At 59.0% G+C, this 13,809-nt stretch overlaps 1 protein-coding gene across 3 annotated transcripts in view; it reads right to left on the reverse strand.

Moving 5' to 3' along the window:
* Positions 1-1,286: 1,286 nt before the first annotated feature.
* CEP164 (centrosomal protein 164) overlaps positions 1,287-13,809 on the reverse strand; it is a 61,920-nt gene continuing 49,397 nt past the window's right edge. For 2 of the 3 annotated variants that reach the window (XM_049621001.1, XM_049621017.1), the window contains 18 exons: positions 13,153-13,284; positions 12,855-13,071; positions 11,778-11,855; positions 11,373-11,504; positions 10,940-11,062; positions 9,863-10,006; positions 9,333-9,416; positions 9,119-9,187; positions 8,603-8,778; positions 8,098-8,224; positions 7,763-7,830; positions 7,103-7,310; positions 6,159-6,266; positions 5,448-5,562; positions 4,638-4,979; positions 3,713-3,779; positions 2,763-2,885; positions 1,287-2,607 (listed from right to left, as the gene is read on the reverse strand). In XM_049621001.1, coding sequence (XP_049476958.1) covers positions 2,511-2,607; positions 2,763-2,885; positions 3,713-3,779; positions 4,638-4,979; positions 5,448-5,562; positions 6,159-6,266; positions 7,103-7,310; positions 7,763-7,830; positions 8,098-8,224; positions 8,603-8,778; positions 9,119-9,187; positions 9,333-9,416; positions 9,863-10,006; positions 10,940-11,062; positions 11,373-11,504; positions 11,778-11,855; positions 12,855-13,071; positions 13,153-13,284 — 2,410 coding nt within the window. In that variant the 3' untranslated portion in view covers positions 1,287-2,510. The remainder of the gene's footprint in view (positions 2,608-2,762; positions 2,886-3,712; positions 3,780-4,637; positions 4,980-5,447; positions 5,563-6,158; positions 6,267-7,102; positions 7,311-7,762; positions 7,831-8,097; positions 8,225-8,602; positions 8,779-9,118; positions 9,188-9,332; positions 9,417-9,862; positions 10,007-10,939; positions 11,063-11,372; positions 11,505-11,777; positions 11,856-12,854; positions 13,072-13,152; positions 13,285-13,809) is intronic. The other variant, XM_049621010.1, reaches the window with a different exon arrangement.

Here is a 13,809-nt window from a genome sequence, read left to right on the forward strand (position 1 = left end):
CAAAACACTGTCCCTTCTTTTCTTGTATTTGCATACAATGTCCAGAAGAAACTTTCAAGGACAAGACTGGCCCAAGGGTGGACTGACATTCACCTCTTTTGAATACTGAGCCACGTGAACTTAGAGCCTATTCAAAATACAGATCCCTTTAAAAACACTCTTTCCTGAAGCCCCAGGCTGGGAGTCAGGACTCAGGTTCTGGTCCCGCCTCTCCCACACACTGACTGTAACTTTGGGTAACTCACACATAGTCATCTACAAGGTTCCATTTAGTTATAAAGGTCTATCGTTTGAGACTCTTCAGCTAGATTCTCTAAGGGGAGAGATGGGACAGTTTTGGAGTCTTCTCAAAAAGTCCTTTTGTAATCCTTGGCCCGGGGGCATTTGCCCCACCCAGCTAGACGCCACTCCCTCCCTGGGACTCAGGTCTTCAGACCAAGCGGACCAGGACTGTTGTGTGAGTCAGGAGGACAGAAGGTGCTGATTTAAGGGAGCAGACTGAACACACCTCAGCTTTTAGAGACGTGTCTATCTAGGTTCAAACCCTGACCTTGAGCGGTAGTCATTTAAACTCTGAGCCCAAAGTTCCTCATCTATAAAATAATATCAACTTCATGGGTTAAGAGGGTTGAATGAGATAATATTTGAAAAGCACCTGCACATAGAAGGCATTTAACAAATGTTACCGTCTTTTCTCGGTCCCTTCATCAGAGCAGCAAGAACACTGGGACACAGAGGAGGCTGTTTTGTCTTTCGGTTGGTTTTCTTATGCAAATCCATGAAACACAGACTACTCAATTGGTTCTCCTAGCAATTTTGTTGCTACACCCCCGAAACTATGTAGGCTGCTGACACCACTGGAGCAGAAAACAAAACCCACCCGACTTTGCCAGCTTAGGACTTCAGGGGGCTTAGTTTTCATTTGTCTGCATGGAGAAAACAATGCCAAGTGGCCTCTGGGAAATGGCACGATGAGTCTCCAGCTGGGAGGGGGCAGAGTAGGGAGAGGGGGAAGGGAGAGATGGAGAACATCAGCACTTCCTGAGGCTTCCCAATGCAGCAGGACTGGGAGCTCGGGGCGTGAGGGCTCTCCGCCATTTCATGGAGGACCTTGGGCTCCTCCAGGTCTCTGAGCCTTCGGTTCAACCATTACACCTACATTACAGGTTTGCCATGATTAGATTAGACACCTCGGAAGTGGTCTGTGAATGTTAATTTTTCCTTCCTTCATTCTTTAAGAGCAAGGAGGCAAAGGCCTTCAAAGAGGAGACATTCACACAACTGCCTTGTAGCAAATGGGCCTGCAGAGATTTAATTGATGTAGAAAATACAGGCTTGTCACCAGAGTTGGTTATAACACGTGAGCTAGCCCCGAAGCACACAGAATGAGCTAAACAACAAAACAGACTTTTTCCCCCCATGGCAGACTGATGCCTACAAAGCACGTGGGAGGAGTAAACAGTTTCTTAGTCCCTGACAAATGCACGGAGGGCTGGCAGAAATTTGGTGTCTATGTAGGAGAGAGGCAAGGGCTACCCCATAGCTTTCGAGACAAACGGGGGGGGGGGGGGCATTTTATTTAACAGTGGGACAGATGTCAGAGTACATCCCCTCTGTTGGGAAGCAGGGTCTGCAGGGAGCTCAGAATCCTCACTGCCAATGCCAGGTGCAGCCTCCCAGCTCCGAGGAAGGGTGGTGGGGGTAGAAACAAGAAGAGAAAACCAAGATGAGGACCAGAAGCCATCCCAGACTTTTCGTATGGCTTGGTGGCTTCTTGAAAGTTGTGTGCTTGCGACCCTGAGACTCTAGCAGGGAGGGCTCTGGGTAGGAGCCTGAGGGAAGGGAGCACTCCTGAGGACAGTCGAGTCCCAGGAGAGAGAGGATGAGCAGCAGAGCTTCCAGGGGCTGGGGGTGGAGGAGGGACAGCTTCCAGCAACCTCTGGCAGGGCTCTGGGCCCGATCCTGAGATAGTCAAAAGGAGAGACCAAGTGCTCAAGAAAGGAGACATGTAAAAAAAAAAGAGAGAGGTCTGATCTCTATGATGCTGAGGTATTAGAGCCTGGTCTGAAGGTACAGACATGCGGGGGGTGGGGAAGCTTTGTTCTGGTAAATTAAGGACCACACACACAGAACCACGGGAGTCCCAGCACTGAGTGCCCTGCGGGTCCAAGGGATCAACTCCGCTCCCAAGGGAGGCCCTTGGCCTTGGAAGGCAACTCCTTTAATCCCTCCTCCTCCCCTGGAGGGGCCCTTGGGGCCGATGACCCCCCACCAGTGTTCCTCGTCCACACAGGAGCTCACAGAAGTCCACACTTTGCAGCCTGAGAGACATGGTCTCTGGGGGCAGCTCACGGTTTCGGGCCCTACCATCGTTTCCATCCAGCCCCGGCCCCCGTGGCTCCTCTGAGTGGGGAAGTTGGCAAACGGGGGAGGACAATGCTTTCTCAGAAGGAAGAAAGCACAGGCAGCTCCTCAGGCACTTGGTCTGGGTGCAGGAGAGGCTCAGGGCCTCAGTAGTGATACACCTTCAGCCTATTGTTCTCATCCAGGCCCAGCTGCAGGAAGTCAGAAGAGGCTGCCAGCCTGGGCCCTGAAGAGAAGAGACGTCTGGCGGCGAGGTGAAGGAAAACTCCGCGGTCAGTTTAGTGCGTCCAGTGAAGGACCAGACGCCAAACGGGGCCGTCCTTGGACCCCCGGGGCCCAGCTCAGCCATCCTAGCAGCTACAGCAGGAACGGAGCAAGGCTCAGGGACCAAAGGATACGACTTGGGGTCATTCTTGTAACGCTGTAGCCACTTTCGGTTAGCCTCGATCAGGCCCTGGACGTCGGTGCTGCCCACCTCAGAGACCTGGGGATGGGCCCGCTGCAGGAGCCGCAGCTGCTGGCTGGGAAGGAGGAGCACGGCGTGGGGAGGGGAGGAAGGGGCTGTGTGGAACAGCCCACAGGCCAGCACTTCTCCCTCCTCCCCTCTACACGACAGCCTCTGCCTGCTTTAGCAGCTCAAAGCTTCCTCTGCTGGGGAGAATGCCCCTTGGGGAGGGCGAGCATCAGGTCCCCAGAGAGGCAGTGGTGAGCCCCTCCTCTGGTGAACACTCCTGACGTCAGCCTGGTCCCGGTCACGCTCAGCAGCCAAAGCTCTCCCCTCTCTTGACTCAAATACCCACCCAGCCTCAGCTCCCAAGCAGGCCAAAGGGTAAATGACAGTGCTTAGGGTTTGGGGGCCTGTGGGGTGGGGACGCAGAGGACAACTTGGCAAGGCAGAAGATGAATGGGAAGTTAACAACAGGTTTAAATAATTGCCCATCTGTCCTTCCCACTGGGTGCCCCTCTCGTGCCAGATGTTGCTCAGCAGGGCTGAGGGAAGAAAGGAGCCCATGAAGCAGACAACGAGCTTGATGGCAAAGACAAAAGCCACACTCAAGGGCAGGAGGGGCCTGGGGAAGGAACAGGGTCCCAACAGGGGCTGATTTCTCCCTGCAGAGATGCTACCAGGCAGCTTCTTCACAGAGCCAAGCCAGGTGAGGACAGCTGCCATGGGACCCCAGTGTTTTGGCCTTTTCTCTCAGCGTGGAGAGGCACCTCAGACGCGGGCAACTGCGTGACTTGGAGGCCCGTCCAAGCTCGCTCTCCATGACCAGAGTTCTCCCCTGGCAGGAGGCACAGCAAAGCAGCAGGGCTGTGTGGTTCACCCTGAACCCCGAGGGACGCTTACCTGGCCGACACATAACCCAGCCTGTTCTCCAGGGGGGCAGGGCCGGTGCTGAGGAACGGTACTCCAGCTGGAAAAGTGGGGGCAAATCGTTCAGAAACGGGCACTGGAAAGCAGCCCCAGCAGGCTGCCTCCCGGCTCGTTGGCACCTCCTGCCTCGCACAAACACACAAAAACAGGGCCAGTTTCAGTGGTTGCAGGGGAGAGACAGATGATAGAAACTGTCCTATTATTTCTAAAACTTAATCTGCTTTTCACATTCTTCAGCAGGACTGAGAGACCAGGTGAGCACTGCCCACCCCCCCAGCCCAGAAGCACTGGGAAGCTGGATGGCCAAGCGGTAAGGAGCAGAATCTTGAAGTCAGAGAAACATGGGGTCAAGACCCAGTGTGTTACTTACTCCCCGGGTACCCTGAAGCATCTCCCTTAACCTGAGTTAGTTTTCTCATCTGGAAAGTGGGGATAAATTAATACTACCTCAGAGAGTTATTAGACTCCCGCCGGCCCATCATACAGTGTACAAGATGGCATCTATTATAGTGATGAGGAGGAGGAGCTCTGAGGTTCTGCTGAGCTCTGGATCCCATCAGAAAGGATCCAATCAGAGGCGCCTGGGTGGCTCAGTCAGTTAAGCGTCTGACTTCAGCTCTGGTCATGAGCTCAAGCCTTGCATCAGGCTCTGTGCTGACAGCTCAAAGACTGGAGCCTGCTTCGGATTCTGTGTCTTCCTCTTTCTCTCTGCCCCTCCCCCACCCACTCACCTCTGTGTCTCTCAAAAATAAACATTAAAAAAAATTTTTTTAAAGGCTCCAGTAATTCATCATGACCCACAGAGCCTGTGGCCGCAAGGTGACCCACGGCCGTAATCAACAGACCATGCCAAAGCTGGGGGTGGCAAGGGGCAGGCAGAGGAGGGAGGGAGGCTTACCTGGAAAATATTTGCGCCACTTCTCCACCAGGAAGTCATCCACTGTTTGAGCCGCGGAGGAGGAGAGCCTGGGGCCCAGCCCCGGGTCCCAGGCCCACTGGGTGGATGAGGGTGTAGCCAGCGGCGAGGGTGAGAGCCGGGAGGGGCAGGCAGGAATGGAGGTGCTCCTAGCGGCCCGGGGCGGGACGTGCGCTGGCGTGGAAGTGAAGAGAGGCAGTGGCGGCTGCAGGTTGAGGCTGCCCAGCATGCTGAGGACACCATTCAGCTGGCTGCTGATGCGCTGCAGCGAGCTGCTCAAGTAGTAGATCTTGTTGGGGAAGGTGGCACTTGTGGTCAGGTTGACTGAAAGGCAGGGACTCGACCTCAGGGCCCAGAACAGCCCCTCCTCACCCCGTACGCCAGACCACAGCCCCTCGGCTCATGGGGAACAAGGGGGACGGCAGGGCTTCCGTGGTCCAGAAGGTGAGGAGCAGAAGCTGGCCAGGGGAAAAAGCCTTCCAGGGTGTGGGCAAGGAAGGAACAGGAGATGGCCCTCTGCCCCTTTGCAGACCAGAGCAGCAGAGAGAACCCCTCCCAGAAGGTGGCGCTGGAAGGTCTCTGCACAGTCAGGGGGCCCCTGATTCTTTCTGCCCTGGGTGCTGGCAAACCCCGACGGGGTCCCTCCTTCTGACCAACCCTGAGAACCTGCCCCAGACCCTGGCTTCCAGAGGCCTGCGCACACCGAGCTGAAGGAGGGGGGCTGCCCCTCAGGCCCCCAAGCCCCTCCCCATGGATACTGTGGTCCCCCTCTGGGCTGATGCCACCACTCACGGTGAGGCAGGGGGCAGGATTCAGAACTTGCGCTGCTCATGTCTTCAGTGTCGCTGAGGTCAAAAGTCACCACCTTCTTGGGGGGGGCGCCTCGCAGAACATCCTCATCTGGGGCCTGAGAGATACAAGCAATAGTTAGTGCTGACCCCTGCCCTGTGCGTTCTGCCCACCGCTCTTGCGACGTGTTGAGGTTTGGGGGCTCTCTGGGACCCCAGGTTCTGGGAGAAGCACACGGCACAGGCTGTCTTGCATCACAGGGGGAGGGAGGTGGAGGCTAAAAGGTCACAACGGCCTGAAACGCAGGCAGCTGGGACCACAGCCCCTTCTCCCTGGCAAACTCCCCCTACAGGGTCTGTTCACCCAGGCTTCCCTCCTGCCTCACCCACACCTCTGGCATCCGGGGGGAAAGTCGACCAGGCCACTAAGTACATCCGTTCCTAACATGAGGGGCACACTTTTCCTCAGGAACCATGGCAGGGGGAGGGCAGGGGAGGGGCCAGTCCCTCTCTCAAGAACCTGCAGCAAGAGGCTCTGGGTCTGCTCGGGACCCCCCCCCCCCGCACAGATCTGTTCAACAAATGCAAAGTCGAAGCCGCTGCCCTTTTCACCAGCTCGGGAGCCCCAAAGGCCCAGCACCCCCGCAGCAAGAGACCAAAGAACCCAACCACATCCCAGGAACGGCAGGAGGCGGCTGTGGCCACGGGGCCGCACCTCTTCCAGAAGAGAGGACTCCAGCTGATTCAGCTTCTCCTCCTTCTTCTTCAGCAGGTCGTGGCCCTTCCGCATGGCCGACTTCATCTCATCCAGGTGCCGGGTCTCCTGCAGCCAGAGAGAAGGGGGAGGACGCAAATGGGGCTACGCGCGGATGCGGGAGGCCCACCTACAAATTCACCTGAGAAATACTAGTTTTCATAAGGTCGTGAGAATGAAACGAGACAGTGCGTGTTACGTGCTTAGCGCTGTGCCCGCACCTGATACACTCTCAAGGGGTCCCTGCCATGCTCCAACTCCCCTATCAGCACCGAGCAGAGCAAGGACAGGGCCGGGGGCTGCACGCAGGCGCCCCGGGAAGCCTGCCCCTCGCCAGCTCTGAGCACCCACACGACGCTAAGGGAGCTTCTGCCAAGACCCCTCTTGATGGCCCAGAGATCTGTGATCCTAACACAGAGTAACAATGAAGTTTCTCTCTTCTCATTGGAAAGTAGGGCGTCAGAGAAGCAATTCAGTCTTCTGCCCAGGGTGCTCCAAAGATTCACTTAGGAACCGAGTCTTTAATGTGATGGAATAGACAAGCAAAGCACTGGCTGTGAAGTTTTAAAAACCTGACTTGTACTTCTCATCTAGAAAATGAGAGTAACCACTACTTTGCACATCATCTACGGTCACATGAAGAGCAAACGGCCACTGGAGAAAGCATTCTGCACGTGCATATCGACATGCAAACGTAAGGTGCTTTCATCGTCATGCAGACAACCTGCATCACCTGCCCCATCTCCCTAGAAGACTCATCCGGTGACCCCAGGGCCTGCGTGGCCACTGTCGTGGAGTCCCCAGAATCACCAAAGGTGGATGTTGCCCCGCGTCCCCTAGCACCCCCACCAGCCCCTCCCCCGCCCCCCCCCAAGGACTGGCAGGGTCCCCTCGAAGCTCCTGACCTCCTCCAAGTCCTTGCGCACGTCTTCCAGGGCCTTGGTGCCCGGTGGATCTTGGGCGGCTTCCTGAGCGCCGGCCAGCTCCTGGCGCCAGTGCTGCTGGGCGGCTTTCAGAGCCGTCTGCCGCCTCCGCATGGAGCGCGTCTGCCGCACCAGGAACTCCTTGGCACTGCGGAGGGCTAGCCCCTCGGCAGAGAGGTAGTGTCGGACGCTGTGGGAGGCCAGGGCAGAGGGGTTGGAGAGGGAAGCGAACGCTCCGAGAACCCCCTGCTGTGGGTCACTAGACCACTTCCCCAGCAGAGGCTCGAGGGGAGCACAGACTACGCCGGGCTGGGCAGTGAGTGGATACCGCCATTAGATACCTACAGTGTGCAGCATGCTGCAGAGTCGTCCTGCCCTGTCTCTGAAAGGGAGGGGGCCGGGGGCCTCCAGACAGATGGCCAGACACTCCCATCAGCCTGACCCTCAACCAGAAAGCAGCAGATGCCAGCAGGCGGTATCGATGGTCCCAAGGGCACCTTCTGGGCTGGCCAAAGGGATTCCCTTGGTCCCTGGACCCAAGCCCCACCGGTGACCACAGCCACCTCATTTCAGTTAGCCCCAGATCTGTGAAGGCACCCCTTCAGCAAATGCTGGACCCAAACTAAGGCTATCAGGACTCACCTGTCCAAGGATAAGTCGGTCTCCTCCTTGCTCTGGGGGAGAGAAGAGGATACCTCTTTGGTCTGGTTCTAAGGACACACAGTAGAAAAGACCCACTGAATATTAGACACACTGCCAGCTCAAGGGACCCCCGAGCCCCTCCCAAGGGCCCGAACACAGAAATGGCTCCGCCAGCTGCTGCGCGCTGCCCGCTTACAGTTACCATCGGACCGACGGGGATGGGGGACTAGGAACAATAAGGCCCGGAGACCGAGGTTGCATATAGAGCGGAGCCAGACCCCCTCCTGGAGCCCCAGCCCGGCCACCCTGTCCCTTGCAAGGCACAGAGAACTCACTGTCCCAAGGGATTTCCTCAGGTCCTCAATGTGGAGATCTGGCTCAACACGTGAGGAGGCATTGCTCTCCTTAGCTGCCAGCTCATTCAACACCTCCTGCTTCCTCTGAGTTTCAGCCTCCAGGTCGCTGTGATGGGAAAGGGGATTGGGGGTGGGGGAGAGGCAGGCTCCCATGATGGAACAGGATAGGTGGCACACTGTCAGGACTGCCAGTGTGGGTGTCAAGCCCCCCTCTCAGGGAGACAGCAGGACCGTCTCCATCCCTTCACTTCCATCAAAGCCCCTGAGGCACGGCTGGGCCATGACCAGTAGAACCAGGGACCGCCACCCCCCCCCCCCCACAACAGCTGTTCACAGCCTCTGAGCCCCCACTCCCTACAAAATGCAGCAAAAGCCCCTCTGCCAGGCTCCACCCCTGCCGCTCAACTGAGCAGACAGGGCCCAGGAGCATCAGAGGGCAGGCAAGAGGCAGCAGGAGTGGCCAAGTGCAGGGTGCCCACCCCACCTGACTTGTTTCTGCAGCCTCCGCCTCTGGGTCTGCAGCACATCCACCTGGGACTCTAGCTCCAACTTGTGGGCCTGAAGCTCATCGAGAATTCTTCGGAGCTGTTGGTTTGTCTCCAACAGATGGGTGTGCTCCTTCTTTGCCTCCTCCAGGTGATGATGGTTGGCTGTGGCTTCCTGGGGGCAGAAGAAAAGCTAGAAGCACCTAGAGCCACGTGGGGCAAAGGCAGGGAGCAAGAGGACAGGGAAACCCGAGGAGCGCGGTGGGGAGAGGGTGGTCGCTGTGCCCACTGTCAGGAGCCGTGCAGGCTCCGTCCGCCCTCCACAGCCCCACCCCTGGGGTCGGCTCAGGACCCCACACGGCCGGGCTATCTGCGGGATGCTGCCAACATAGTTGGGGACCCTAATGACCTGGACAGATCAGGTGAGCACAAGGTGGGAAGTGGGGCAAGAGGGAGAGAAGGGAAGGGAGAAGAAATGGGGGAGAGAGGAGGGAGGACAAGACAGGTGGACACACCTCGCTCTCCAGCGCCACCTGCCTCTGCACTTCAAGGAGCTGCTGCCTCTCCACTCGGGCAGTCTCCTCCTGTGGGGGAGGGAAGGACATGGGACCCTTGGCCATCCCCAGGCCCCAGGTCTAAGGGGCAGGAGGACCCATGCTCTTCTATGGGAGCTATGACTCCACGGTCAAGGGCACCTGGAGATCCTGTCCTCAACTCCCGCTCTCTCACCTGGATGTCCAGCTGAGCCAATCGGGCCTTGACATCTTTGGTTCTGGTTTCCAGTTCCACCTCTAAATGTTGGAGTTTCCTTTCCTGCACAGAAATAGGCGGAGTGAAAGATGTAAGTGTAGAAAGAGTGCAAGGCATTAGCTGGGGGTGCAGGAGGGAGTCCCAGAGCCAGATTCCATAGCACGCCCTCCAAGCTGGGCTCGGGCCTCCTCCCATTTGCCCTTGCAGGCTCCCGGGAAAGCGCCACACCTTGTTTCTTCCCATGGGGGGCAAGGAGAGGCAAAGGCGCCAACCCCAAAGCCCCCAGGGGGGCTGACCTCCTCTAACCCTGGGGATGGGCCCTGGCCTGGAAGACAAAGGCACTAACATGCCCTGGCTTGGGGATCGCCATGAGACCCCCACTCCAGAAGCTGTCAAGGCTCAGATCCGCTGCTGCCACAGATGCCTGCCTCCAGCACTCCTCCTCCTGCACAGAGGTATCAGAGTGGGTTCACCCTCCCCAGTCCCCAGTGGCAGCCCAGAGCCCCTACCTGCTCCCGGTGCCGCAGCCGTAAGTCCTCCAGCTGCCTATCCTGCGTCTGCCTCACGGCCTCTAGTTCACGCTCGTGCGACCTTCGAAGGCGCTCCAGCTCACAGGTCAGGTGTCCCAGGAGTTCAGCCCGCTGCTTCCTCTCCTGCCCAGAAGGTGAGGCTGTGGGCGGGGAAACCGCAGCGTCCCCTCCACAGCCTCGGGTCAGCAAGGTCAGGGACCCCATCAGCTCCCTGGGGTTGGCTCTTCAAGGAGAACACCGCTCTCATCCCCCAGGAAGCCCGCACCGCTCTCTGCCGCAGATGCCATTAGGAGGACCCCCGCCCCATCCGGGGAGTCTGCCTCTCCTGCTGTCCCTCCATGTGCAGCTTCCTTCCTTAAGGGAAGAGAGGCCACTGCTCTTGAGCAAGGTCAGAATTGGCCTGGGGAGGGAATCAACTACATTTTATCACAGGCTGGTCATTCCTCTGTGGGAAAGACTGTACACAGGGGCTGGGATATGAGTTCCGGTCAGTGGGGTAGTGGCTAAAAGTCCTGGGGCAGAGGCCCTGTGGCCCCTGCTCATCCCCAGTGTGAGCAAGCCGGGCGAAAGCTGAGGATGGGCAGAGATCTAAGTATTATTTGGCTCTTGCTAGTCTACTTCTTAGTGTCCTGGGTTTGTGATGAACCCTGATGGCCTGGTGTCGTCGGGGTAGCGAAAGTTGAAGGCTCTGGGGTCAGACAGCCGGGCTTGAATCTTAGCTCCTTGACTTATTGGCCTGGAGCACTTGGGAAAGATGCTTACCCTTCTGTCTCCTCGGTTCTAAACTGGAGGTCACAATAGTCCCCACCTCCTTGGGGGTGCTGGGGGTGCTAAGTGAGTCTGCACACATCAAGGGGCTGAGACCAGCGCCGGCAGGGGTAGGAGCTCCGAATCTGTGAGCCGCTACCCCTCCGGGAGGGGATGCAGCCAGCCCGCTGCGAGGCGAACAGGCAGGACGGGGCCGCGACGCCACCTCAGCAGGGCGCAAGCCGCCGGCTGCCGAGGAGCGGGTGCGTGTGAGTGCGCGCGCCGCGCATGTGCGCCGGGGAAATTCACCTCGGCTTCGTACTGCTCTCTGGCCTCAGCCAGCACCTGCTGGTGCTCCTCCTTCATCCTGTCCATCTTCCTCTCGTGTTCCCTCTCCACCTGCTGGCGCTTCTCTCGCAGGAGGTCGCTGAGCTGCGGGGCAGGCAGCAGGGTTGCAACTCGCAGGCCCGAGGGTGGGCCGGCACGTGGTATACACAAACACGACCTCCGCGCACGCATGACACGTGACGTGCACACGCCCCACCCCCGCGCCCCTTCCCCACTCGCGTACGGGGGGTGCGGGGGTGGGGAAGTGCCCAGCCTCGAGGGACCTGAGGCACAAAAGTGGAACCAGACGTTCTAGCCCCAGCCGAGCCATCCAAGGCAAAGCAGGGCTCCTGGGGCCGGGATGGAGTGCCCGTGACAGGGATACACGAGGTCGAAGGAGCAGACCAGCATTTACCTCTTGCTCATACTGGAACACTTGGTGAGCCTTCTGATGAGCCCTCTGCTCTGCCCGACCAAGGCTCTCCTGCAGCTGGGCCTCCTCCCTCTGCTGGGCCTCCTCCATCTTCTTCTGGAGGCTGGAGACAACCTGAGGAGGTCCCAGCACAGGGGACATGACACTCAGCACTGCAGAGCGACTTCAGGGACTCGCTTGCCAGGGGCCCAGCAGCCAGCCCCGGGGGCGGGGGGGGGGGGGGGCGGGGCGGGGGGAGCCGCGCGCCGGGGGGGGGGGGTTCAGGCGGAGGGAGACTCCCACCCTAGCGACAGGCAGGGGGTGGAGTTCCTGAAGGGGCCCTGAGGCTCACGCTCAGGGACCAGGATGGCCACTGCACCTTGCAGGCCAAGGCCAGCTGCCTCTCACCTCTCTGTGCTTGGCCTCCAGCGAGGAAGAGAGCCGCTCCAGCTCAGCTCGGTGCTCCCTCTCCAGTGCTGCCACTGCCTAAGGAGCAACAAGGGGCCCGTGAGGGACGCAGGGCGGGGAAGACGGACTAGGCACTCACCCCGGAGGGAGGAAGGAATAGCCAGGAGAACCGTGCCTGACTCCCGTCAAGCCAAAGGGCCAAGGGGAACCACAGGCACAGCTTTGCTGCCCCAAAATAACACAGTCTCTAAAGTCTGCAACTAGCAAATGAACAGGAACATGAAGGCCAGAGTGGAGGGACATTTCGGTAAGCCTCGGGTCACTGCTTCCATCCCCCAGCCCCTGGGCTAGGCCACAGGTACACAGGGGACACTTGTGCCTGTGAACAGGGGCCCAAGGCGGTGAGGGCTGGAGGTCCAGCACTAGCTGCCTGAGCACCCAGAGGACAGTACAGTGACATTCTCCCCCACCTTGTGTGGCTGCTCCTGGTCTAAGAGCTGAAGCTCACCGTCACCCAGAGAAAGAAGGTCGACGTGGCCTGGCTGTGCCCTACTTCCACCTCTCATCTAGAGACGGACCCTCAGGAGACAGAGGATTGGAGGCCCAGGGAGTAAGGGCAAAGGAGAAAATCCTCCTCTACATGTGCCAACCTCGCTAAGGAGAGATGCAAGTTCATCACAGCTGCCCCTCAGGGACAGGGCCCTTTGTCTCAGAACCTCTGGTCTGGCCCGGGTTCTTTCGGTCATGAAATCTGCCCAAATCCAGGGGCCATTTCCCCTCAAGCTTCTTCACTGTGACTGACAGCGCCCGGCTACTGCTGGCCCCAGATGGAGCCCTGGATACCCGCTCTTTCCTCTCCCGCGCCAGGCAGACCCGGGCCAGCACCCGCCCCGAGACGGCCGGGTCCACAAGGGTCCCGGACAGCCCACCTGCCGTCTACCGCCTCCCGTGCCGGCTGTGTGGACACCTCCTCTGTGCCCAGCCCAGTCCCCCACCCCATACGCCCAGCCTGGCGCCCAGCCCCTCCCCAGGCAGCGCCGGGGCACGTCAGACGGGAGCCCCACGCCGCCGGCTCACTTCTTTCCTCTCGCCCTCCAGCTGTTCCCTGAGCTGCTGCAGAGCCCTCTCCTTCTCGGCCTTCAGGGAAGCCCACTCTCTCTCCTCCGAGGCCTCCATCTCTTCCTTGAGCTGCTCCAGCATCTGTCTGTTCCTCTGCTCCAAGCTGGCCCTCTCGGCCTTCTGGAGAGACTCCGACTCTTCTCTCAGCCTCTGCAGGGAAGCCTCCTGCTCGGCCCTGCGCAGATAGACGGAATGGGCCAGGCCCGGGCACTCGGGGGGCACCGCGTGGGGCAGGAGGCTCACGGCGCACCCTCACCTGATCTGGCTCTCATCTGCTTCCACATGGGACTGCACCTGGGCCAGGAGCTGGGACAGCCGCCGGCTTTCCTCCTCTCTCATCCGAGTCTCCTCTTCCTCGGTGGCTTTCCGCAGCTGCGCCTTCAGGGAACTGGGAAGGAAAAGAAAGGCAAGTTTGTTGGAGGAACCGCTCTTCTAGTCATCAGCCCTGACTCCCGGCCTCCACAAGCCTGCAGCTTGCCTGCGAAGTTTCCTAAATCTGGGTCCTGCTGCCTCCCTGTAATACATCCCATATAAAGAGGGGGCCGTGAACTCTATCCACTCTTTGCTGCAGCAAGCAGAGGGACAGGCTGCTTGATCCCAGGACAGGATTTCTGCCAGAGGTTCCCCCTTGCCTGTAAATGCACCTCGGCGCAGCATTCGCTCCAGGACAGACGCAGTCTGACCCCAGCCCGGCTCCGGGGCCACATCCCCTCACTGCCCCCGATCCACTGTTGCTGCCACATCAGAGGAGACACCGCCTCTCAACTCCACCACGATCCTCTTCGCCTCCGGGCCTTTGTTCATGTGGGCGCCTCTCCCCAGAATCCCCTCTTCTACCTGACAAACCCATATTTGCCACTCAACGCCCGGCTCGCTCCTCTCCGAGAAGCCTTTCCAAGTTCATCGACTAGCC

This window comes from Panthera uncia, chromosome D1, assembly GCF_023721935.1.
Source record: "Panthera uncia isolate 11264 chromosome D1, Puncia_PCG_1.0, whole genome shotgun sequence".
NCBI classification, from domain to species: Eukaryota; Metazoa; Chordata; class Mammalia; order Carnivora; family Felidae; genus Panthera; species Panthera uncia.